General features: G+C 53.4%; 1 protein-coding gene across 1 annotated transcript; it reads left to right on the top strand.

Moving 5' to 3' along the window:
• Nucleotides 1-5: 5 nt before the first annotated feature.
• LOC116969746 (neurogenic locus notch homolog protein 1-like) lies at nucleotides 6-27,073 on the top strand (the record flags this gene model as incomplete). The annotated part of the gene is made up of 19 exons (XM_033016523.1): nucleotides 6-246; nucleotides 1,267-1,377; nucleotides 4,417-4,609; nucleotides 5,981-6,126; nucleotides 6,276-6,389; nucleotides 9,564-9,683; nucleotides 11,859-12,011; nucleotides 13,538-13,766; nucleotides 15,071-15,272; nucleotides 16,038-16,191; nucleotides 16,476-16,660; nucleotides 17,168-17,300; nucleotides 18,460-18,717; nucleotides 19,252-19,364; nucleotides 19,847-20,421; nucleotides 21,264-21,692; nucleotides 22,856-23,004; nucleotides 23,714-23,924; nucleotides 26,928-27,073. Coding segments are annotated over 19 exons (3,862 nt in total), but the record flags the coding sequence as incomplete, so codon positions are not given.
• Nucleotides 27,074-27,273: the final 200 nt, after the last annotated feature.

Raw genomic sequence — 27,273 nt, forward strand, 5'->3', positions numbered from 1 at the left:
TTTTTGCTCCAGGCTTCACGGGTCCCCTTTGTGAGACTAACATCGACGAGTGTGAGGTGGACCCCTGTCACTACGGCGTGTGCAAGGACGGAGACGCCACCTACACATGCGTGTGCGCTGCGGGATACACGGGCCGGGTGTGTGACATCAACATCAATGAGTGCCAGTGCCAACCGTGCCAGCACGGGGGAACCTGCCAGGATAGAGTGGACGGGTACACCTGCTCCTGCCTCAAGGGCACCTCAGGTAACCACCCCTGCCCCTCTGCATCTACACGTGGCCCCTCACTATCCCTCATCTCCTCCTCATTCCCCCTTCATCCCATTCTCCATTCACCCCTTACTCTCTCCACCTTTCTCTCCCTCTCCCCTATTCTTCTCTTATCTTCTTTTCTGTCTGTCTCTCTCTTCTTTCTCTCTCCCCTATTCTCCTCCTATTGTCCCTTTCTCTCTCTCCCTCTTTATCTTTTTATCCCTCTCTTTTTATCCTTCCTTTCTCTCGCCCCCTTTCTCTTACCTCCATTCTCTCTCCCCTTTCTCTCCACTCTCCCCTTTCTCTCTCCCCCTCTCCCCCCCCCTCTCTCCCCTCCTCTCAACCCCCCTCTCAAACCTCCCTCTCAAACCTCCCCTCTCTCCTCTCCTCTCTCTCCCCCCCTCTCCCCTTTCTCTCCGCCTCTCTCTCCCCCCTCTCCCCCTCTCTCTCCCCTCCTCTCAACCCCCTCAACCCCCTCTCAAACCTCCCCTCTCTCCCCCCTCTCTCTCCCCCCCTCTCCCCCCCTCTCTCCCTCTCCCTTTCTCTCCCCCTCCCTCTCTCTCTCTCTTATCTCTCCCCTCCCCTCTCTTCCGCTTATTTTCCCTCCTCCTCCCTCCCAAACCTGTTTGCCACCAGCTCCATAATCCCAACATCCACCATTCCGTTCCCCGAAGAACTCCCCTTCCTGCCTCTTATTTTTCCTCCCGTGAATCCTTCCGACACACGTCCCTCAACCACAACCTTGGAGTGGACGTTCAGCCCATCGCCCCCCCCCCCCCCCCCCCCCCCCCCGCTGCCGTTTGTGGGAACGGGCTGTGCTTGGCGAGCCCGCTTGCTTTCCTGAAGCAGGTTGGCTGGGATGGGTGGAACCTGCGCTGGGAATGTTCCCATGAAAGGCGCTATGGAAGTGCAAGCCTTTGAACTGAAAGGTTCTTGCATTCTCCTTTTCTCATTGTGCTGGCTGGCGAGGGATTGGGTTTCACGAGGTTTAGTTACTGCATTGTGTACCCACAGGTGTGAACTGTGAGACCAACCTGGATGACTGTGCCAGCAACCCCTGCGAGTACGGCAACTGTATAGACCAGATCAACAGCTACGACTGCGTCTGTGAGATGGGCTACACTGGTAAGACCCATTTGCCAGTTTTCACCTCCATCGCACCTTTGCCTCTGTCCATCTCTAATGGACCTGTCCCACAGTACGAGTTCATTCCAAGAGCTCTCCCGAGTTTAAAAAAAATCAAACTCGTGGTAAGCACGGAGAATGAACGTAGCAGGTACATGGACGTCTCTTAGCGTCTCGTAACGCTAACGGCAGGTACTCATGAAGACTCGCTAACGGCAGGTAAGCACGGGAAGACTCGTGAAGATTTTTCAACATGTTGAAAAATGTCCACGAGAGCCCCGAGTACCGACGAGTGGCCATTACCGTAAATCTCCGAGTTCGAATCAGGGCAAACTCGGGAGAGAGAGCTCTTGGAATGAACTCGTACCGTGGGACAGGGCTTTTAAGGTTTTAAACCTTTTTAATTAAACAAAACCTTTTTAGTTTAGTTTAGTTTAGTTTTGAGAAACAGGCCCCCCGGCCCCCCGACATAAGCACCATCCTACACACACACACACACTGGGGACAATTTACAATCTTTTAACAAAGCTAATTAACCTACAAACCTGTACGTCTTTGGAGTGTGGGTGGAAACCAGGAGAAAACCCACGCGGTCACGGGGAGAACATGCAAACTCCGTACAGACAGCGCCCGTAGTCAGGATTGAACCGGGGTCTGTAGCTATATCCCATGCCTCCATTGCCAACTCTATTCCAGTGCTCCCCCAGCCACTCTCCCCTCCCCACCTCCCTCCTCCTCTGCTCACCTGGTTGCCTATCTGCCACATGCTCAGACCAGGTACCCTTCACCCTCAACACATTTACTAATCTAGAATTTGTCAATATCTGATGGTATCTGGTGCCAAACAAATAAACAGCTGGACCAACGGTGGGCCGAGCAGCATCTGTGGAGGCGAAGGGGCTGGTACACGTTTCGGGTTGGGACCCTTCATCCCCTTTTCCTCGCCTGCCTCGTTCCCTCAACCCCATCCTGCCTCATTCCTCTTCATCCCCCAACCTCCTGACCTGCTGCCTTTTCCTCACCACACGTAGCCCAGCGTACACCTACCCTCCGATCATTTTACCCCGCTCCTCAAATGCCCCTTTCTCCCTTCAGTCGCACGTGACCCCTACATTCTGCCTCCCCACTTTTGCCCCTGAGGTACAGTCACCCCCCCACACTGTGAACAGAGAGAGACGGAGGGCCCCATGTCTCTGGGCCCGACCGCACCATATCGCCCAGCGGGCACAGTCCTTGCCACCAGTGGGCCCCACACCCACCCCTTTTAAGTTGGTTACTCACAAATGGGACGGATTCAATACAATTTTACTAGGCCGTAAGGCCGAGCAGAAGCATTGGAGTTGCCGTTTCCAGGGCAACGGCGGCTGTGGCCAGGCCCAGTCAATGGGAGCAGGTAAGTGGAGGAGCCAGAGTGAAAAGAGCCACTGTCATCAATCAGGCCAAGCACGGCGACTCTCAGGAGTATCGTGTTCCCTCTCCCAGACTCAGTGCGTGCTCTCATACTCGCGCACTCTCTCTCTCTCTCTCTCTCTCCCTTTCCCCGCTTCCCCTCACACCTCCTCGCTCCCCGTCCCGTAGTTTAGATTAGTTCGGAGACACAGCGCGGAAACAGACCGTGTATGGGAAGGAACTGCAGATGCTGGTTTATACCAAAGATAGACACAAAATGCTGGAGTAACTCAGCGGGTCAGGCAGCATCTCAGGGGAAAAGGGACGGGTGAAACGTGCAGACTCCACACGGACAGCACCCGAGGACGGGATCGAATCAGGGTCACCGGTGCTGCGAGGCAGCGGGTCTATCAGCTGCGCCACCACCGTGGAGGGGTGGGGATTTGGGATGCCTGTCCACCCCCCCCCCCCCCACCCCCACCCCCACACAACACTCACCACCGCACCAGACTCACCCAGGGGCTGCGAGGAGGGGGTACAGAGTACAGAGCCGTGGAGGAGGGAGACTCAATAATGGGCCCATTATTCTACAGCGGCCCATCTGCTGGATTGGGTTTCAGGGCCAAGCCTCGCCACCGCTCCGCGCGATGCTTTCAAAGATCTGGGGCAGGTAAAGCAAAAGACAAGCCCGTAACCTGAGAAATCCCAGGCCTCGAATGTTGCTCCTTTTGTGTTGGTGGTCAGGAGAGATTTAACTCTGAAGGGAATCTATTCACTCCACGTCACTCCCGAATCCGTCAGGCAGCGACGTGGTTGAACTTTAGTTGGGAAGTACCGAGAAGTAGAGGGACGGGAGACACTGAATCAGGGATAGTGTTGCAGCGACTATCTCTGGGTATCTCCTCCTCCTCCTCCTCCTCCTGCAGATACTGACCCTCACTGGGGTACAGGTCACACACACACACACACACACACACACACACACACACACACACACACACACACACAAACACACACACACACACACACACACTGACCCTCACTGGTGTACAGGTCCCACACACACACACACATACACACACACACACTGACCCTCACTGGGGTACAGGTCACACACACACACTGACCCTCACTGGTGTACAGGTCCCACACACACACACACACACACACACACACACACACACACACTGACCCTCACTGGGGTACAGGTCACACACACACACACACACACACTGACCCTCACTGGGGTACAGGTCCCACACACACACTAACCCTGCCCTGGGCCGCTCCCAGTAGTCGGGAATGCTGCCTCTCCCTGCTCCGGATCGGGCACCAGCTGACAACCTGACCCCTCTAGGAAAAGGCTTTGATCCTTTGCTGCATTGATGTTAGTCACAGTGTGTGGCTGCAGGACTCTGAGACACTTGGTGCCACAATATTCCCACATCCAAAAATGTGCATTGATTTGCACTGATTTCTTTAATGCCATTCATTTATTTGCCACAATGATCCTTATTAATATTCATGTCTGCGTCCCATGCATTCACCACAATGAGATTAACGCGCATGTTTTAGCACCGCGGGGCTGATTGATATTCATTTATTCATTGCTGTCCTTGTTAATATGAATGTTTTGACTGTGTGTCGCAGGGCCCATGTGTAACGTCAACATCGACGAGTGTGTGTCGAACCCCTGTCACAACGGAGGGACGTGCAAGGATGCGATCAACAGCTTCACCTGCATCTGCCCCGAGGGCTACCACGACCTGGTGTGCTTCTCGGAGGTGAACGAGTGTAACAGCAACCCCTGCATCCACGGAGTCTGCAGGGACAACCTCAATGGGTGTGTACCCGCCACTGGGCAGCGACGGGGCGGGGTGGGATAGTCACACCTAGGGGACGTTTAACGGGATGTGTGCAGGGTGCTCTACTCAATATCCAAACCCTGCTATTCAATAGTTGATGGCCCTTCATTATCACTTGTCCCGCGACACTGTGTAATTCTGCATACTATCCCCTACAACCATGCTACACATACGCACAATCGTGCCCAAGTACAAGAGTGCAACGATTATAGTGTAAGAATTTCTGCATTTCGAGTGAAATTCTACTGAAGCAGTTCCTGGCACCGCGTATTACATTTTAACTATAGGTCAGCACGGTGGCACAGCTGGGAGAAATGCTGCCACCCAGAGCCAGATACCTGGACTCCAACCAGGTTTCAGGTGCTGTCTGTGAGGAGTTTGCACGTTCTCCTTGTGACCGCGTGGGTTTCCTCCGGGTGCTCCGGTTTCCTCCCGCAATCCAAAAACGTGCTTGACAACATCTTTCCTGCAACGCCGTGCTCAAAACTGGGCACGATACTCGAAATGTGGCCCCAACAATGTCTTGTACAACTGCAACATGACCTCCCAACTTCTATTCTCAATGTTTAAGAAGGAACTGCTGATGCTGGAAAATCAAAGGTAGGCAAAATTGCTGGAGAAACTCAGCGGGTGCGGCAGCATCTATGGAGCGAAGGAAATAGGCAACGTTTCGGCCCAAAACCCTTCTTCGTCTGAAACGTTGCCTATTTTCTTCGCTCCATAGATGCTGCCTCACCCGCTGAGTTTCTCCAGCATTTTTTCCTAGCTTCTATTCTCAATGCTCTGACTGATGAAGGCCAATGTGCCGTATGGTCTTTTTGACCACCCCAGCTACCAGTGATGCCACTTTCAAGGGTCACGAAGAAGGGGGTTTTATTCTGCAAAATACTGGTGCCAGCTTGGCCCTGGCAATGTGTAAGAAGGAACTGCAGATGCTGGCTTAAACCAAAGATAGACACAAAAAGCTGGAGTAACTCAGCGGGACAGGCAGCATCTCTGGAGAGAAGGAATGGGTGACGTTTCGGGTCGAGACCCTTCTTCAATCTGAAGAATTGATGCTGCCTGTCCTGCTGAGTTTTTGTGTCTATCCCTGGAAATGATGGGTGGGGGCAGGTTGATGGCGTTGCCCAGACCACCCCCCCCCCCACCCTCCCGCGTATCGTTGTGTGTGTGTGTGTGTGCGTGTGCGTGTGTGTGGGTGTGCGTGCGCGTGCGTGTGCGTGTGCGTGTGCGTGTGTGTGCGTGCGCGTGCGCGTGGCTGTGCGTGCGTGTGCGTGCGTGTGTTGGGGGCTTGGCTCTGCCAGTGTGGTGGGTTTGCTCGGACTGACTCTGCCCGTCTGTGCCCACAGGTACAGCTGTGAGTGCAACCTCGGCTGGGCCGGCACCAACTGCGACCAGAACATCAACGAGTGCGAGTCGCAGCCCTGCGCCAATGGCGGCACGTGCCGGGACATGAACAACGCCTACCTGTGCGACTGCCGGCCGGGGTTCAGAGGTGAGCCCGTGGACTCGTTGTGGACTTGTATCTCTGCACTAAGCTAAACGAAGATGGGAAGAAACTGTCCTCTCTCCCCTCTCTGTCCCGCCCCACTCTCCCTCTCACACTGTTCAGTTTCTGAGCCGATGCATTTGTTCCTCTTTCAGGCCCAAATTGTCAGACAAACATCAACGAGTGTGCGTCCAACCCCTGCCTGAATCAGGGAAGCTGCATCGATGATGTGGCGGGCTACAAGTGTAACTGCATCTTGCCCTACACAGGTAAGGGGCTGAGGCAGAGGCTCGACACCTTGCAAGGGCTAGTGGACTGGGACCAGGGTCATCCCCTGGTACACACACAGGAGTACATGCGCTTCCTTCAATCCAGGGATCACATGCAGCCCTGTTTCTCCCCCATAACTAAAGTCCAGGCATCATCCTGGTGAATCTTTTCTCTGTAAGGGGATCTTTAATGTCATAAGGTCACAAGTGATAGGTGCAGAATTAGGCCATTTGGCCCATCAAGCCAACTCCGCCATTCAACCATGATCTATCTCGCCCTCCTAACCCCATTCTAAGAATTCCACTGATTCACCACCCTCTGACTAAAGATCCATGTGTAACGTAGAGAGGGTGGGGTGTTCTTAGTTTAACCTCAACTGGCAGGCTGGGTTAGACTTGCCAGCCTGGGTTACAGAACGTACAACAGTACAGCACTGGAACAGGCCCTTCGGCCCACAAAGTTCGTGCCGAACACAATGATCCATATCCCTCCAATCCCTGTATATCCATGTGCCTCTTTAAGAAGCTCTTAAACACCACTGTCATATCTGCCTCAACCCCTGGCAGCGAGTTCTACCACATTCTGCGTAAAAAAAGATTGCCCATCCTTTAAACTTTGGGGCGAAACGTCTCCTTTATAGAGGAAGGAGACTTCTTCTCCTCCTTTAAACTTTGAAGGAGTTCGCCTTTAAACCCTTCCTTTATAGGAGTAGGTTACTCTCCTTTCAACGTTGCTCTTCTCACCTGAAAAGCGACGCCCTCTATGTGCTCTTTGACATCTCCACCCTGGGAAAAAGACACTGACCGTCAAAACATGGCCCCATCTGTAGAACGCAGATGTAAGGCCGCTGGATTACAGCAAGGGCTGACGCCACTGATATCTGCCTTTCCTATTTAACAATTGAAGAGGCACTGTTCTTGGTGAGCTAATCGGTCCAAGGGCAACCTCCGCTTCCGCCATCTGTGCACCAACGCTTTGTGCCATCTGAAAGCTTCATGCTGTGCAGTGTGGGGTGGGGAGGGGAGTCGAGTCTGGTGGGAGCTGGAAAAACACAGTGCGCAGGTTTCCTGCCGAGGGACTGTTGATTCCCGGCTTCCTGCTGCTCACGGGGAACAATCGGTGGAAATGCCGTCACCCTTCCTGTCTCTGCCGTGTTTCCCTGCAAACCCGTCGAGGCAAAGGCCAGGACGCAACAAAGGCGAGAGGGACCTCAGCTTCAGGAACATTTAACCCAAACGCAAATTGTAAATTCATGTTCCAGCAACACATTGCCATCAGTGTTATTTAAAATCAAATTGAAGGGTCCATCTCTCCGGCTGTGGTGAGGGACCGTCTCCCATCCAGGGGAGTGGGGACCCCCTGGTCCAGGCTCTCTCTCTGGTCCCCCAAGCTGAGGGGAAAATAAACCACAAGGTGATGCTTCAGCTCCCAACCCAGTGACCACTGACCCCTGCTGGAGGGTCAGCTACAGTGAGGGTCAGTGTGTGTGTGGGACTCCTAGCCCAATAACATAGCTGCCTTAGGGAAATATTGCCCTGAGCTGCAAATGCTAGGAACATGTTCTTGGTTCCACACCCACTGACTCTTTGGGGGACAGTTTGTGGATGGTGTGGTGGTGCTGCTGGTGAATCCGCCGCCTCACAGCTCCAGCCGTGTGTCTGCGCGGTGTGACTACAAGGGATGGCGGGACTGTCATATGCTGAGAGAATGGAGCAGCTGGGCTTGTACACTCTGGAGTTTAGAAGGATGAGAGGGCATCTCATTGAAACATATAAGATTGTCAAAGGCTTGGACACGCTAGAGGCAGGAAACATGTTCCCGATGTTGGGGGAGTCCAGAACCAGGGGCCACACAGTTTAAGAATAAGGAGTAAGCCATTTAGAACGGAGACGAGGAAACACTTTTTCTCACAGAGAGTGGTGAGTCTGTGGAATTCTCTGCCTCAGAGGGCGGTGGAGGCATGTTCTCTGGATGCTTTCAAGAGAGAGCTAGTTAGTGCTCTTAAAAATAGCGGAGTGAGGGGATATGGGGAGAAGGCAGGGACAGGGTACTGATTGGGGATGATCAGCCATGATCACATTGAATGGCAGTGCTGGCTCGAAGGGCCGAATGGCCTACTCCTGCACCTATTGGCTATTGTTTATTGACCAGCTGGGTTTCTTCTGGTGAGACCCCCCCCCCCCCCCCCCCCATACCCAATGCCATGCAGTTTGGTCGGTTAATTTCCTCGCTATGAATCGCCCCCTTGTGTGTCAGTGAGTGGGATAATCCAGGGGAAGTTGATGACAGTGCAGCCAGGATATAATGGGATTTGTGTAGAATTACTCCAAACTAAACTAACTGAGATCCCGCGGGTGGGAAGTCCGAAGGGTCAGTCTCCGAGCTGGCTGACCGCGTGGCCAGTGGTGGGGCTGAGATCAGTGTTAGCTCCACACTTCACATGCAGTGGTCCCAGTGGCGGTCTGGGTCACCTTGTCGGCTGGTACCAGCGGTGACACTTTCTGCACAACAATCCACCCATGGTTAACCATCAAATGATGGGACATGCAGAGAGTATTTGTGTCTGGGGGAATCCCCCTTGATTTAACCTGCCCCCCGCCGTGCAGGGGTGGAGTTTTCACAGGGTAACCCCTCTGTTTTATGTGGAACTCATTGCCACAGGCAGCTGTGGGGGCCAAGTCAATGGGTATTTTTAAGGCAGAGATAGAAAGATTCTTGATCAGTTCGCGTAGCAAGCAGGAGAATGTGGTTGAGAGGTGAAGATAGATCAGCCATGATTGAATGACGTAGACTTGATGGGCCGAATGGCCTAATTCTGCTCCTTGAATTTATGCTCAACCCTAACAGAGCGAGACTGAGCCACACCGGCCCCTACACACTGCTGACCCCTATGGGGGGGGGGGGCACTGTTACCTGTGGGGGGGGGGGGGTCACTGTCACCCGTGAGGGGGGGGGGCAATGTTACCTGTGGGGTGGGGGCAATGTTACCTGTGGGGTGGGGGCAATGTTACCTGTGGGGTGGGGGGGGGGCAATGTTACCTGTGGGTGGGGGCATATTGTTACCCAGGGGAGGGTGGGCTCTGTTACCCCGGGGGTGGGCACAATGCCAGGAGTGCTGACCATGTTGTACGTTGCTTGTCCACGATCATCAATGGTGTTCCTCTCGTGTGCAGGAGTGAACTGTGAGGATGTGCTGGCCCCCTGCGCCAGGCAGCCGTGTAAAAACCAGGGCGTTTGCCATGAGTCGGAGGATTACGAAAACTTCTCGTGCGGCTGTCCGGACGGGTGGCAAGGTGAGCGGACCGGCAGGGTGGTTGTCACCGGCAATGCAGTCTGTGTGGAGCAGAGTGTCACGGACAGTAGCACACACACAGTGTCACACACAGTGTCACACACACACCGTCACACACACACACACACAGTGTCACACACAGTGTCACACACACACCGTCACACACACACACACACACAGTGTCACACACAGTGTCACACACACACCGTCACACACACACACACACAGTGTCACACACAGTGTCACACACAGTGCCACACACACACACACACACACACAATGTCACACACACACACAGTGTCACACACACACACACAGTGTCACACACAGTGTCACACACACAGTGTCACACACACACACACACACACACAATGTCACACAGTGTCACACACACACACAGTGTCACACACACACACACACACAATGTCACACAGTGTCACACACACACACACAGTGTCACACACACACACACAGTGTCACACAGTGTCACACACACAGTTTCACACACACCGTGTCACACACACACAGTGTCACACACACACACACAGTGTCACACACACACACACAGTGTCACACACACAGTGTCACACACACAGTGTCACACACACACACACCGTCACACACACACACACACACCGTCACACACACACACACACAGTGTCACACACAGTGTCACACACAGTGCCACACACACACACACACACACACAATGTCACACAGTGTCACACACACACACAGTGTCACACACACACACACAGTGTCACACACAGTGTCACACACACAGTGTCACACACACACACACACACACACAATGTCACACAGTGTCACACACACACAGTGTCACACACACACACACACACACAATGTCACACACACACACACAGTGTCACACACACACACACAGTGTCACACAGTGTCACACACACAGTTTCACACACACCGTGTCACACACACACAGTGTCACACACACACACACAGTGTCACACACACACACACAGTGTCACACACACAGTGTCACACACACAGTGTCACACACACACACACAGTGTCACACACACAGTGTCACACACACACAGTGTCACACACACACACACAGTGTCACACACACAGTGTCACACACACAGTGTCACACACAGTGTCACACACACAGTGTCACACATACACAGTGTCACACACACAGTGTCACACACACAGTCACACACACACAAACACAATGTCACACAGACAGTGTCACACACACACAGTGTCACCCACAGCATGGCACACACACATAGAGCCCCGCACAGCTCACGCACATGCAGTGTCACACACACACACACCGTGTCACACACACCCACCGTGTCACACACACACCGACACACACACACACACACACACACACACACACACACACACACACACACACACACACACACACAGTATCACACGCCACACACACACTACACAGATCCCTATACAGCACACACACATAGAGGCTTGCGCAACATACACATACACACACTGTCACACAGAATGTCACACACACACGTTGTCTCTGTGACCATGTGGGCTTTCCCCATGTGCTCCAACTTCTTCTAACATCCCACAAAGGTGTGCTTATAGGTTAATTGGCTTCTAGTGTGTATGGTGTGAATGAAACTTTGACATAGAACTAGGGTGACTAGTGATCAATGGCTGGCATGGACTAAGTGGGCTAAAGGGCCTGTTTCCATATTGTATCTCTAAAAAAAATGAACAAGAGATAGGACATTGCAGCAGAGTCTGCTGAACACAGAAGGCAGACAAAAAATGCTGGACAAACCCAGCGGGTGAGGCAGCATCTATGGAGAGAAGGAATAGGCGACGAAACGTCGCCTATTCCTTCTCTCCATAGATGCTGCCTCACCCGCTGAGTTTCCCCAGCATTTTTTGTCTACCTTCGATTGTTCCAGCATCTGCAGTTCTTCCTTAAACATGCTGAACACAGAAGTTTAGGTTTCGATTTAGGTTACTAATTGTCATATGCACTGAGACACTGAGAGTGAAAGGCTTTTGTTCGCCCGCGATCGAACCATATCAGAGAACACTGTACATGAATATTATCAAGTCAAACTCCAGTGCAATAGGTAGAGCAAAGGGGAAGATACAGAGCGCAGGATGTGGTGTCTGCTCTTGACTGAGTCTCCGCTATCTCTAGGCCAGACCTGTGAAAAGGACGTGAACGAGTGTGTGAAGAGTCCGTGCCAGAACGGAGCCAATTGCCAGAACTCGATGGGTGGATTCCAGTGCGTTTGTCGCCAGGGCTACACCGGCATCACCTGCGAGACCGATGTGGACGACTGCCTGCCCAGTAAGTGGAGCGAGGGAGGGAGGGAGGGAGGGAGTGAGTGAGCGAGGGGCGGAACGAGTTGAGGCAGAGGGAGAGGGAGGTGGTGGGCAGGAGCGAGAGACGCGTGGGAAGCAGGGACTCTGACAGTGCGCGGCCAGCTGTTGAAATATTGGTACCGGCTACCGGGGGAGCACATTAGCCCTTTGTCCCGCGATGCCAAGGATACTTTACTGAGAGGGCCGATGGAGCACCGGTCAGTTCAGATGGAGACGTGCCGGATGGAACACGTCGCGCAAAGGAGATAGCAGCACTTGCTCAGTATTCCCACTGCAGTGGTCGGGCGTTTCATCAATGACCTTGCAATGAATCAGGTAGACAAAGGTGCTGGAGAAACTCAGCGGGTGCAGCAGCATCTAAGGAGCAAAGGAAATAGGCAACGTTTCGGCCCGAAACGTTGCCTATTTCCTTCGCTCCTTAGATGCTGCTGCACCCGCTGAGTTTCTCCAGCGCCTTTGTCTACCTTCGATTTTCCAGCATCTGCAGTTCCTTCTTAAACATTCCAATGAATCAGAATCACCCCTCCAATGGTCCATAGAGTTAGATTCAGCTCCTAGGGTTAACGGAATCAAGGGATATGGGGAGGAAGCAGGAACGGGGTTCTGATTGTGGATGATCGGCCATGATCATATTGAATGGCGGTGCTGGCTCGAAGGGCCGAATGGCCTGCTCCTGCACCTATTTTCTGTGTTCTATGTTTACATAGGGTTTTAGGTAATTGCCTCAATTCCAGTGCAGAACCCCCCCCAGTACTGCCCCTGTCACAGCAGACTATTCCCAGAGAGATGCCCCATCCAACTATTCAGTGCTGCCACTTCAACAGAGCGGCCAATCTTTCGCTTGGGGCCCAGGCTTGTGTTCATAAGCTTGAGGCGGCACGGTGGCGCAGCGGTAGAATTTGCTGCCTTACAGCGCCCGAGGCCTGGGTTCGATCCTGACCATGGGTGCTGAGTGTATGGAGTTTGTACGTTCTCCCCGTGACCGTGTAGGTTTTCACTGGATGCTCCGCTTTCCTCCCACACTTCAAAGACCTGCGGGTTTGAGGGTTATTTGGTTTCGGTAAAGATTGTAAATTGTCCCTAGTGTGTAGGGTAGTACTGGTGTGCAGGGATCGCTGCTCGGAGTGGACTTGCTGGGCCTGTTTCCGCGCTGTATCTCTAAAACTAAAAGAAAACTAAACTAAGTTGGGAGAGTGTAGTGGGGGGGAGGGGCTGTAGTGTGGGGGTGTAGTGTGGGGGGGTGTAGTGTGGGGGGGGGCTGTAGTGGGCGGGGTGTGTAGTGGGGTGGAGGGTGTAGGGGGGGAGGGTGTAGTGGAGGGAAGGGGTGTAGCGGGGGGAAGGGTGTAGCGGGGGGAGTGTGTAGTGGGGGGTGTAGTGGAGGGAAGGGGTGTAGTGGGGGGAAGGGTGTAGTGGGGGGCAGTGTGTGGAGGGGGTGTAGTGAGGGGGAGAGGAGTGGGCTTGGGAGTAAGTCCATGCTTTATCCAACCACAGACCCATGCCACAACGGAGCATCCTGCTTGGACGGGGTGAACAACTTCCTGTGCCTCTGCCTGCCGGGCTTTGGCGGCCCCAAGTGTGAAGAGGACATCAACGAATGCGCCAGCGACCCGTGCAGGAACAACGGCAACTGCACCGACTGCGTCAACAGCTACACCTGCACCTGCCCGCTGGGCTTCAGTGGCATGCACTGTGAGAACAACGCTCCCGACTGCACAGAGAGGTGAGGGCAGCCAGCCAGCCGCGAGCGGAGGGGGAGGGGGCCAGGTTGGCGAAGGGGGCGTAGAGTTAAGGGCCTGTCCCACTTTCACGACCTAATTCACGAGCTTTTTTACGTGGACATTTTTCATCATGTTGAAAAAAATGCCCCGACCTACTTGATGCCATGAGTACCCACGACTAGCATCACGGCCTACCTACGACCTACCTACGACCTCGTGACGACCATGCTGCGAGTATGAGTCAAGGGCAAACTCGGCAGAGGTGGTGAATTAGGTTGTGAAAGTGGGACAGGCCCTTTACGGCACAGTGGTGCAGCGGTAGAGGTGTTGCCCCACAGCGCCTGAGACCCAGGATTGATCCTGACGGCAGCTGCTGTCTGTACGGAGTTTGTACGTTCTCCCCTTGACCTGTGTGGGTTTTCCACTTGTGCTCCGGGTTTCCTCCCACATCCCAAAGACGAACACGGTTTGTAGGTTAATAGGCTTTAGTATCATTGTAAATTGTGCCTGGTTTGTGTAGAATAGTGTTAGTGTGCGTGGATCGCTGGTTGGTGCGGACTCGGTGGGCCGAAGGGCCTATTTCTGCGCTGATCTAACTAAACTAAAGGGGGGGGGGGGGTGAGAGGTAAGTGTGGTGAACAAACCAGTGTGGGAGGAGAGGGCATCGAGAGGGAAGGGAGAGTGGGGGGTGGGGAAGAGGCTGGGCCGTGGAGTATTCACAATTATGAGATGGTTTTGATGTACTATATGCGGGATGGACAATTTGTAACTAGAGAACACAGGTTCGTATTATCTGGCTTAAGATCAAGGAAAGTTGCGAATTGTTGTTAAGGCTGTGAATAGTGCTGCTGCGTGAATGGGTGGTAGATTCAGATTTGCCAATCACTTTCCAACGTGAAGTAGATAAACACATATGGTTAGAATGTGTAGGAAGGAACTGCAGATGCTGGTTTACACCGAAGATAGACACAAAATGCTGGAGTAACTCAGCGGGACAGGCAGCATCTCTGAAGAACATGGATAGGTGACATTTCACAGAATGCTGGAGTAACTCAGAGGGCCAGGCAGCATCTTTGGAGAAAACAAAAATTTGACGATTCTGGTGGTGTCTGAAGAAGGGTCTCGGTTTGAAACATCACCTATTCCTTTTCTCCAGAGATGCTGCCTGACCCTCCGTTACTCCAGCATTCTGTGTCTACTCAGGGTTAGAAATATGACAGATTCTTTCAGTGAGCCAGCAGAGGCACGATGGGATGAATGGCCTCCTCCATCAGCTCCGTGATTCAGAGTGTGTTCCTCCCTCCAGCTCCTGCTTCAATGGTGGGACGTGTGTGGATGGGATCAACACCTTCACGTGTCTCTGCCCCACCGGCTTCACCAGCAACTACTGCCAGCACGACATCAACGAGTGCGACTCCAGGCCCTGCCTGCACGGGGGCACCTGTCAGGACAGCTACGGCACCTACAAGTGTACCTGCCCACAGGGCTACACTGGGGTGAACTGCCAGGTAGGTACTGCCCACCCAAACCACCCACATACTGGCCCCACCACACCCTGGGGCACCGAGACCTTCCACATGTGAACAGGCATCTCACCCCCTGCCCAGGGACTGACTACCTCATTGTGCCAGTGGGAGAGGGAAATGGGGACGGTGAGGGAGGGAGTGAGAGTGAGGGAGTGAGTGAGTGTGTGTGTGGGTGAGTGTGTGTGAGTGAGTGAGTGGGATTGAGTGAGTGTGAGTGTGTGTGAGTGAGTGTGTGTGTGTGGGTGAGTGTGTGTGAGTGAGTGAGTGTGAGTGAGTGTGAGTGTGTGTGAGTGAGTGGGAGTGAGTGTGTGTGTGTGGGAGTGCGTGAGTGTGCGTGTGAGTGAGTGTGTGAGTGAGAGTGTGGGAGTGAGTGTGTGTGTGTGGGAGTGCGTGAGTGTGCGTGTGAGTGAGTGTGTGGGAGTGAGTGTGTGTGTGGGAGTGAGTGTGTGTGTGTGGGAGTGAGTGCGTGTGCGTGGGAGTGAGAGTGTGTGTGTGTGTGTGTGTGAGTGAGTGTGAGTGTGTGAGTGAGCGTTTAAGTGAGTGTGTGTGTGTGTGTGTGTGAGTGAGCGTTTAAGTGAGTGTGAGCGAGTGAGAGTGTGGGAGTGCATGAGTGTGTGTTGGAGTGAGTGTGGCTGGGACTGGGAGTGAGTGTATGAGTGGGAGTGAGTGTGAGGACTGGGAGTGAGTGTGTGTGGGAGGCGGGTGCGTTGCGGTGCGATGGTGACCTTTAGCCGGGTTGTTCCCCAGGACCTGGTGCGTTGGTGCGACTCCTCTCCCTGCAAGAACAGCGGCAAGTGCTGGCAAACGGGCACCACCTACCGCTGCGACTGCCAGAGCAGCTGGACCGGCCTCTACTGCGACGTGCCCAGCGTCTCCTGCGAGGTGGCTGCCAAACTGCAAGGTAGACAACGCCCCCCCCCCCCCCCCACCGCTTTGTATCCCACCCGTTCCCCTCCCCCATCGTCAGCCCGTTCTCCTCCCCCATCGTAAACAACCTTGCCACCATTTGAGTCACCGTCACCATCACCATGACCAACCCCGTCGTTACCGCTACCCAGTCGCAGGTAGTTTTACCCACCTCCCTGTCCTGTGTTCCCCCCCCCCCCCCCCCCTCTCCATTGTCCCCATCCACCCGCCCTGCCCTGCCTCTGTCTCACTGTTCCTGGTTGACGTTGTGCTCCCCAGGGCTGGAGTCGGGCCTGTTGTGCCGCAACAGTGGCCTCTGCATCGACGCCGGCAACACCCACCGCTGCCAGTGCCAGGCCGGCTACTCGGGGAGCTACTGCGAGGAGCAGGTGGACGAGTGCGCTCCCAACCCCTGCCAAAACGGAGCCACCTGCACGGACTACTTGGGCGGCTACTCCTGTGAGGTGAGCGGGCGTGCGGGCGGGCGCTCGGTGTGATTACGGTCCAGTGTGTGTGGTCAATGACAGAGGGCATTGGATCAACGCTCTCTGTACAAAACCATTCATTTATTAATTATCTATATAATAGATGTTCTTTTTCATATACCTCTCTACGTCACCATCTATCTCTCTCATTTCCTTTTCCCCTGACTCTCAGTCTCGACATGAAGGCTTCAGACTGAGGGGAAAGGGAAAACGAGAGTTATAGAAGGTACATTGGACAAATGAATGAAAGATATGCAAAAAGCAATGATAATCAAGGAAAGGTGGTCACAATGATCCAGTATCGGCTGTGGCTTGCTTGGTCCTGTGGCCAAGGCACTATGGAGGCAGATGTTCCATTCGTCAACATCCCACGGAAGAGTCCCTGCTCCGATTTCTTGGAATAATGCAGATGTGGTTCTTGCCGGTCAGAGTGGGTTAGTCACCAGCCTCTCTCTCTCTCTCTCTCTCCCATCCGATCACCTGCAGTGTGTTGCTGGCTATCATGGAATCAACTGCTCGGAGGAGATCAACGAATGCCTTTCACATCCCTGCCAGAACGGGGGCACTTGCATCGACCTCACCAACACCTTCAAATGTTCCTGCCCACGGGGCACTCAAGGTAGGATCACCGTGAACATCCCTGTCTCCAACAGCTCCGCACGCTCCCCTGTTACAAGTCATGAGCGAGAGGAGAAGAATCAGGCCATTCGGCCCATCAAGTCTACTCCGTCATTCAATCATGGCTGATCTATCTCTCCCTCCTAACCCCATTCTCCTGCCTTTTCCCCATAACCTCTGACACCTGTTCTAGTCAAAAATCTATCGATCTCTGCCTTACATTTCTGTGATCATCGTCTGCTTTGATCTGTCATCTTCACACCTTACACCTCCATATTTCTCGTCTCCCTCTCCACTGTCTCTCAGTCTGAAAAAGAAAGGTCTCGACCCGAAACATCACCCACTGCTTCTCTCCAGAGCTGCTGCCTGTCCTGCTGAGTTACTCCAGCATTTTGTGTCTAACCCTTGTTCGAAAGTTGTGACCCGACTAACCCGAACCCCCATCCGGCCTCCAGTCACTGGTCTAGTTGTCGGGGACAAGACTTGGGGTTGCCTCTGCCAGGCTTCCTGCATGAGAAGGTTCCTCCATTACACCCTCCCATCTCCACCCAGTCCTAGTCTTTGTGCAAGATGAGGGGTGTTGGTTGGCGCTTGGGCAGAGGGGAGGGAGGTGGGGAATTTTAAAGCGGATATCGCCGGATTCCTGATTAGTACGGGTGTCAAAGCTTATTGGGAGAAGGCAGGAGACTGGGGTTAGAAACATAGAAAATAGGTGCAGGAGGAGGCCATTCGGCCCTTCGAGCCAGCAACGCCATTCATTGTGATCATGGCTGATCGTCCCCTATCAATAACCCGTGCCTGCCTTCTCCCCATATCCCTTGACTCCACTAACCCCTAGAGCTCTATCTAACTCTCTCTTAAATCCATCCAGTGACTTGGCCTCCACTGCCCTCTGTGGCAGGGAATTCCATAAATTCACAACTCTCTGGGTGAAAATGTTTTTTCTCACCTCAGTCTTAAATGACCTCCCCTTTGTTCTAAGACTGTGGCCCCTGGTTCTGGACTCGCCCAACATTGGGAACATTTTTCCTGCATCTAGCTTGTCCAGTCCTTTTATAATTGTATATGTTTCTATAAGATTCCCCCTCATCTTTGTGAGCAGATGGAGCCGCCATGTTTCCTGACGCCCGCTCTCTCTATCTCTCTCTCTCCGCCCACAGGTGTGCACTGTGAGATCAACCTGGACGACTGCACCCCCCCGCTGGACTCGCTGACCCAGGAGCCCCGCTGCTTCAACAAGGGCCTCTGCGTGGACCGGGTGGGCAGCTACAGCTGCATCTGTCCCGCCGGCTTCGTGGGGGAGCACTGCGAGGGCGACGTCAACGAGTGCCTGTCCAACCCCTGCGAGCCGCGCGGCACCCAGAACTGTGTGCAGCTCATCAACGCCTTCCGCTGCGAGTGCCGCCCGGGATTCACAGGTCAGGGTGCAGCAGCACGGCGGTGGAGGGGGGGACATGGAGAATGGGGGAGTGTGAGGAATGTGGGGGGAATGGGGAGGGCAGGGAACTGGAGAAGATGGGGGGGACTGAAAGGGGGGCAAAGAAAGTGGGAGGGGAGGGACAGGGAGGGGGGGATGGGCGGGGTGAGGGGGAAGTGGATGGGGAGGGGGGTAGACGGGGAGTTGGGGGGAGGATGGGGAGTGGAGTCCACTGGAAGTGGGCAAAGGACAGAGAGGGGATGGGTGGGGAAAGGGGGTAGGGGAGGGGGAGGGGTTGGGAGTGGGAACAGACGGGGAGATAGCCGAATGGGGAGGAGGGAGTGGACGAGGGGGACGAGGGGAGAGATGGGGATGGGTGGCATTCGACGGGGTGGGGTGGGGGGGGAGATGGCCGGAGGGGTGGGGGGGAGATGGCCGGAGGAGTGGGGACGGTGGATGGGGAGGGGGGGGTGCATTCGACCTCTGACCCTCGCCGCGCGGCACCACTGACTTGTTGCCCCCTCTGCCCCGGCAGGTGTCCGGTGTGAGCGGGTGTTTGACGGCTGCATCAGCCGGCCGTGCCGCAACGGTGGGACCTGCTCCGTCGCCGGGAACACCGCCCGCGGTTTCATCTGCCGCTGCCCCTCGGTGAGTGACCCCTCGCCCCCCGCACCCCCCTCCTCTTCACACCCCCCTCCTCACATTTACTCAGTTGTCCTGTGCATTTGTTGTGGTCATAAGCTCATACATTCAGGGAGCAGAACTCGGCTGTTCAACCCATCAAGTCTACTCCGCCATTCAATCATGGCTGATCTATCTTTCCCTGTCAACCCCATTCTCCTGCCTTCTCCCCATAGCCCCTGAAGCCCCTGAAGCCCCGTACTAATCAGGAGTCTATCACCGCCTTAAAAATATCCACTGACTTGGACTCCACAGCCATCCGCGGGATAAATAAAGTTATATGGTATTGTATCATGAAAACATAGACAATAGGTGCAGGAGTAGGCAATTCGGCCCCTCGAGCCAGCACCGCCATTCAATGTGATCATGGCTGATCATCCCCAATCATGATGGGCCGAATGGCCTGATTCTGCTCCTATCACAGTGTGACCTCTCCCGTTCCCCTGCAGGGCTACGAGGGAGCATCGTGCGAGAACCAGGCGAGTGTGTGCAGGACCATGCGCTGCCGTAACGGTGGGACGTGCGTGGTGAGCGCGGCGGGGTTACCGTACTGCGCCTGTACCCCGGGGCGAGGGGGTCCCGACTGCCGCCAGCCCACCAGCAGCCCATGCGAGTCGCAGCCGTGCTACAACGGCGGCACGTGCGAGCGGACCACCGCCGAGCCCTTCTACCGCTGCCGCTGCCCGCCCCGCTTCAACGGGCTGCAGTGCTTCATCCTGGACTACGAGTTTGTGGGGGGCCGGGGCCAGGACATCACCCTGCCCCCCGACATGGAGGTGGGCTGTGAGAACCCGCAGTGCAGCCGGCTTGCCGCCAACCGCGTGTGCGAGGCCCGCTGCAACAGCCACGCCTGCGGCTGGGACGGTGGCGACTGCTCCCTCAACTTCACCGACCCCTGGAAGAACTGCTCGCAGGCCTTGCAGTGCTGGCGCTACTTCGGTGACGGCAAATGCGACGAGCAATGCAACAACCCCGGCTGCCTGTACGACGGCTTTGACTGTCAGAGCATGGAGTCGCAGTGCAAGTGAGTCTGGCTGCGGGGAGCTGGGGGCAACCAGGGTGGTGGGCACTGGGTCACCGAGTCAAGGCTGGTGAGGTGGGGATAAGGGGGGTGACCAGAGGGCACCGGGCCAAGGCTGGTGAGGTGGGGGTAAGGGGAGGTGTAACAAAGAGCAATGGGCACGGGTTCATGGTGAGGCTGGTGAGGTCGGGCAGGGTGGTGGGGGGTACACAGAGACGTGGGCACTGAGCCAAGGCTGGTGTGGAGGGGGTAGAGGGAGAACGGTAACAACGGGGCAGCGGGCACTGAGGCAGCGGCTGGTGGGTGGGTGGGTGGGTGGGTGGGGGCAGGAGGGGGAGGGCTAACTCAGGGTGTGAAGGTTTCCATTCTGCTCAGGAAGTGAAGGAGGACGGGAAAGAGAGAGCGGAAATGAAGCGGAAAGAGGAACCAAAGGGAGGAGTGGATATGTTGGGAAGTTGAGGGGGAGATGGTCCTCGTGAGGATGGGATTATGGGATAGAATAATGGGATGGACTGTACAATGGATTTGGGCACGGATTACGGATTGGAATAGTGGGGTGGTGGGGGTATGTTATAGTGGGATAGAATGGTGAGATGATTTGGTGGGATAGGTTGTTGGGATGGTTTAGTGGGATGAGATGTTGGGATGGTTTAGTTGGATTATGGACTGGGATGGTGGGGTTATTTGTACGTTGGGATTGAAGGATGGGATGGGGGGGGGTAGGATTATGGACTGGGAAGGTGGGATGGCTTGTTGGGATGGAGGGATGTACAACACGCGGGTGTTGATATGCTGTTGAGATGTTGCCCCCAAAGTAAGGAGCTGTTGCTTGTCCCCTCCCACAGCCCACTCTACGACCAGTACTGCAAGGACCACTATGGGGACGGACACTGTGACCAGGGTTGCAACAACATGGAGTGCGAGTGGGACGGGCTGGACTGCGCCAACGACAAGCCGGAGAAGCTGGCGGACGGCACGCTGGTGCTGATCGTGCTGGTTCCCCCCGAGCAGCTCCGCAACGACTCGGTCAGCTTCCTACGCGAGCTCAGCCGCGTCCTCCACACCAACGTCAAGTTCAAGAAGCACCCCGAAGGCGACGAGATGGTCTACCCCTACTATGGGAACGAGGCGGAACTGCACAAGCACCACGTGAAGAGGTCGGTGGAGGACGTCAACAGCCAGCTCACCGGCATCTTCACCAACGTCAAGCGCTCCCTCTACACGATGGTGAACCCGAGGGCCCGCAGAGAGCTGGAGGAGCAAGAGGTCCAAGGGTACGTGTCAACCTTGATGGTCACACTGGCTATTTATACTAGTGACCTTGAGTCCTGGCTTCCCACATTGGGTGGAAGTGAGGCCAGAAGTGAGGAGATTAAAGGGTGTCGGAAACTGAGAGCAGAGGAGTGAATTCTCGGATAACAATGGCGTTTTAATGTCAAAGACATTTGTCGAGTGTGTCCACCGACTGCCTGAATGGACCATGGCCACTGTCCACCAAGATACCATGAACCTGCATACATGTTCTGAAATATGTAGCTGTTTAGTAACATGATAAAGTTGCTGCTGGTGTCTCTGGATGAGTGTAGGGTCAGGATCTCCATGATGCTGCACTTGGTCTTATTGTGAAGCACACACACCCCACACGCACACACACACTAACACACACACACTAACACACATCCTGGCGAACACACACACTAGCACACACACACTAACACACACATACACTAGGCCACACACACACACTAACACACACATACACTAGGCCACACACACTAGCGCATACACACACTAGTGCACACACACTGGCGCACACACACTAACACCCACACGCCCACACATACTAACGCACACACACTAACACACACATACACTGGCGCACACACATGTGAGTGGCACGATGACACAGCGGTAGAGGTGCTGGCTTACAGCGCCAGAGACCCGGGTTCGATCTATAGGTCTGTACAAAGATTGTACGTTCACACTGTGACTGTGTGGGTTTTCTCCGGGTGCTCCGGTTTCCTCCCACACTCCAAAGATGTGCATGTTTGTGGGTTAATTGGCTTCAGTAAAAAATGTAAATTGTCCCTGGAGTGTAAGATGGTGCTAGTGTACGGGGTGATCGCTGGTCGGCATGGACTTGATAGGCCGAAGGGCCGGTTTCTATTCGGTATAGGCCAGTATCTCTAAATCAAAATAAACTAAAGAACATACAGAGGACCAGTCGGCACAATGACTGTATTAGCAACACCTGGGTGATTTAGTGTTGAGGGCCCACACAGACATGTGGGTGCAGCGCTCTGGATGAGGTTCACCAGTGCCCGCTGGGATTCATACCTCACGGGGAGTGTCTACGCTCCTCAACAACATTTCATTAGCTGTAAAACGCTTGGATGGCACGATATCGATTTGCGATCTTTATGTTTTCTTTCTCAAGATCAATCGTTTTCTTGGAGATTGACAACCGTCAATGTTACCAGACGTTCTCCGACTGCTTCAGCAGTGCAACCGATGTGGCAGCGTTCCTGGGCGCCATGGCGTCCCGCGGCAGTCTGCAGCTCCCGTACAAGATAGAGGTTGTGAAAAGTAAGTGTGAGCTCCCCTTCTCCCTCGATGATCAGCCCCACCTCCCCCCCCAACCCGAGAAGGGCGAGGGAGAGGAGAGGAGACGGGGTAAAATGGTGTGTTTTCCAACGGTATAATTAACGACATCTCGAAGGGCATCTCCTAACCCATTATCAACTGCCAAATCATTAAAGCAAAAGAAAGAATTGATCGGCGTGCTGGAGAAGTTGATGTCTTTGTAGTTGGAATCCATCTGTAATTCCTAGGCTTTCCACAGATTAATACCACTGCACTAATTTGATGATCGCTAAATCCTTTCCCTTCGCGAGAGGGAGAAGAGTTCGACTTTCTCCAAGTCTAAAGGAAAGACAACAAACCCTGGGAGCGTTTTGGGACGTTTCTCTCTCACAATTTTTTTCGGTTGCATTCTGATTATCCTCCGTTTAACTGACCTTGTTTTATAACACTGACTGAATCGTAATTTTTTTTTTTGTGCGTATGTGCAAACAGTAACGCTCGCGGTTTTCGCTCCTGCTGCTGCTCGCTGGCATTCTCTCTTTCTCTCTCTCTCTCTCTCTCTCCTCCGTCCCCCCTCTCCCCATCGGGGCCTCTCCCTGTATCTCGCGCCCCACCTCTCCGTGCCCCTCCACCCAGACCTCCCCTCCCTCTTTCTCTGCTCCGGGATCACGCCGTACAGATTGATGAGTTCCACCTCCTCCGCTGTCCACAGGTAAAGGGAATCTGCCTGTCGTCAACCTCTACCCCATGTACGTGGTGGTGTCGGTGCTCATCTTCCTCGCCTTCATTGGCATGGGGGTGCTGGTGTCTCGCAAACGGCACCGCGAGCACGGGCAGCTCTGGTTCCCCGAAGGCTTCAAGGTCACCGAGTCGAGCAAGAAGAAGCGTCGCGAGCCGGTGGGCGAGGACTCCGTCGGGCTGAAGTAAGTCGGGCCTTACTTACCCCGTTTGCTGCTGCATGGCTTCTCTGGTCCCCAGAGGTGGAGCCGGATTAAGGAGACTGCCTACGTCTCCGTGCGCTGGCCGTTTTAACGTTCAGCCATAACCTGTCCGTTCTGAAGGCGTGTGATTATTGAAGCAGCTCAGTGTAAAGGGCCCCCGTGGGAGGGGTCCTCTCTGTAGGTTAGGGAGGGGCATTGTGTAGCATTGATTCTGTGTGCAGCCCCGTCCTCTCGCCAACCACCACAGATTCACCAGATCCCTGAGCCCGGCCATAGATCGGTTAAACTCAGCGGCCTGTTCCTGAGCTTTCGTTTCTTTGTAATTCCAAATGTCAGAGTCCAGTTATCCGGCTACTGCGGGTGATTGTTTGTGAGGTCCGAGTGTCTAGACTGTCAGACCCCCCCCCGTCTCCCCTTCTGCCTCTATGTTTGAGCATGTCTACGTGCCTGTCTGCCAGACGCTGTGTCTGCTTCCCTGTCTGCCTCACCATCCTTCACTGTCCCCTTGCGAGTGTGTTTATCTGTCTGTCTGTCTGTCTGTCTGTCTGTCTGTCTGTCTGTCTGTCTGTCTGTCTGTCTGTCTGTCTGTCTGTCTGTCTGTCTGTCTGTCTGTCTGTCTATATGTGCCAGTCCAGCCACCTCCCTCCTGCCGTCTGTCTGTCTGTCTGTCTGTCTGTCTCTCTGACTATCTGGGCATTTTTCCCCTCAGTTCATTACCTTCATTTTCTTATCTCACCCACTTTTGAACATGTACATTCAGTGCCCAGCCTCCAGTTTAGGCATGTATACTGGACAGTGCATGTTTTGCAGATAAACAGCTTTAATAAATAAATGTGTCAGGAGGCCAGAAGACAAAATAATTTTTTAGAGACCAGCGGGTAAAGTCACAAATAAAAGCACTGATGCTGGGAATCTACCCCTTGTTCCCGCTCTGTGTCTCTCGATATCTCTCGTCAGATTTATCCCCAGTCCATGCTGCTCCTCTACATGAGTAGCATTCTTACTAACCCGACTTCCATCCCCCTTATTCTCCAGGAACATCTATCCAAACCATTAATAGACACAAAATGCAGGAGTAATCCTATGATAAGTGTTGACATGCTTCTGTCTAACTGTTGCAGAAACCATACTGTATAAACTGGATTTTCCTGCTCTCTGTATAATTTTATTTCTGTATCTAATTCTAGTCTCTTAATCCTGGAAATATTTGTTTCTATGTACTCCATCTCCGTCTTTCATCATTTTAAACTAATTAATTGAACCGTCCTTTCATAAGTTCATAAGTCCCAGGAGCAGGATTAGACCATTCGTCCCATCAAGTCTACTCCGCCATTCAATCGTGGCTGATCTATCTTTCCCTCTCCTGCTCGAACCCCCATTCTCCTACCTTCTCCCCATAACCCCTGACACCCGCACTAATCGAGAATCGATCGATCTCTGTCTTAAAAATATCCATTGACCTGTCTTCTGTGGCAATGAATCTCACAGATTCACCACCCTCTGACGAAAGAAACCAATGAAGCCAACCTCCATACAATATTGAACATAGAACAGTAAAACACAGGGGAACAGGCCCTTCAGCCCACAATGTCTGTGCCAACCATGATGCCAAATTAAACTCATCTCCTCTGCCCGCACATAATCCTGCCCCCCCCCACCCCCCCTCCATTGCCTGCAAATACACATGCCCATCTAAAAGCCTCTTAAATGTCACTTGTATCTGGCAGTGCGTTCCAGGCACCCACCACTCTCAATGTAAAAAAATTGCCCCACACATCTCCTTTACACTTTTCCCCTCCCACTATGCCTCTAACAGTTTTACATCCTTCTATCGAATCTCCCCTCAGCCTTGTGTACTCCAGAGGGGAAAAAAATCACATTTAAGATTGAACAACTGATTTATAAAGACTGTTAAAGCTTCTGTTTTGCAAATATTTAGAAATTCAGATCTTGCATTGGAAATTTGATTGGAAGATTTCTGTCACAGATTTGGAACACGCTGACCAGTAAATTATCCCAGACACAAAGCTGTCTAGCCTATTCCTAACTACTGAGATGTAAACACCTTTAATTAACTTATTCCATGCGACAGTTTTTAAAATAATTCACCAAATTGCTTCTACCTGGTCCTTCATCGCATGTCCACAATCGGTAAAACCCCGAGATGTCATAGAAACATAGAAACATAGAAAATAGGTGCAGGAGTAGGCCATTCGGCCCTTCGAGCCTGCACCGCCATTCAATATGATCATGGCTGATCATCCAACTCAGTATCCCGTACCTGCCTTCTCTCCATACCCCCTGATCCCTATAGCCACAAGGGCCACATCTAACTCCCTCTTAAATATAGCCAACGAACTGTGGCCTCAACTACCCTCTGTGGCAGAGAATTCCAGAGATTCACCACTCTCTGTGTGAAAAATGTTTTTCTCATCTCGGTCTTAAAGGATTTCCCCCTTATCCTTAAGCTGTGACCCCTTGTCCTGGACTTCCCCAACATCGGGAACAATCTTCCTGCATCTAGCCTGTCCAATCCCTTAAGAATTTTGTAAGTTTCTATAAGATCCCCTCTCAATCGTCTAAATTCTAGCGAGTATAAGCCGAGTCTATCCAGTCTTTCTTCATATGAAAGTCCTGACATCCCAGGAATCAGTCTGGTGAACCTTCTCTGTACTCCCTCTATGGCAAGAATGTCCTTCCTCAATGTCAATTCTGAGGGAGAAATAGCAATCGTCTCTCACACACATACATCTATTCAATGACTCTCTCCTCTGCTTTCTCACACACTCTACACACATTCTCCCTCTCCATTCCACTGTGTGTCGTTCTCTCCCTTTCTCTTCGCTTCTCCATTTCTCTGAGGATGCCCAGAGATAACTGGGACATGAGAATCTCTCCGTGTGGGGTTAGGCCTCTTTAACTAAGCTGAGTGATACTGAGCTGAGATGTTTAGACACAGCACTCATCCCTGGTACCTTTCCACAGGCCACTGAAGAATGTTTCAGACGGGGCCCTCATGGACGACAATCAGAACGAGCACTGGGGTGACGACAGTGGCATCGACACCAAGAGATTTAAGGTACGGTCTCTGTGCATCAAGCAGAGTGGCACCCATTCCCTCTCATTCCCTGGTGTCCACCCTTTACATGCCCCTCCCTGTACCACTGACCATCTCCAGATGCATTGGACATACGATTCTGAATGCAAAGGAAAGAACTGCAGATGCTGGTTTACACTGAAGATAGACACAAAAATCTGGAGTAACTCAGCGGGTCAGGCAGCATCTCTGGAGAAAGTAAATGGGTGACGTTTTAGGGTTTTAGGTTGAGAC

The sequence above is a fragment of the Amblyraja radiata genome, unplaced genomic scaffold (assembly GCF_010909765.2).
Source record: "Amblyraja radiata isolate CabotCenter1 unplaced genomic scaffold, sAmbRad1.1.pri scaffold_1108_ctg1, whole genome shotgun sequence".
NCBI classification, from domain to species: domain Eukaryota; kingdom Metazoa; phylum Chordata; class Chondrichthyes; order Rajiformes; family Rajidae; genus Amblyraja; species Amblyraja radiata.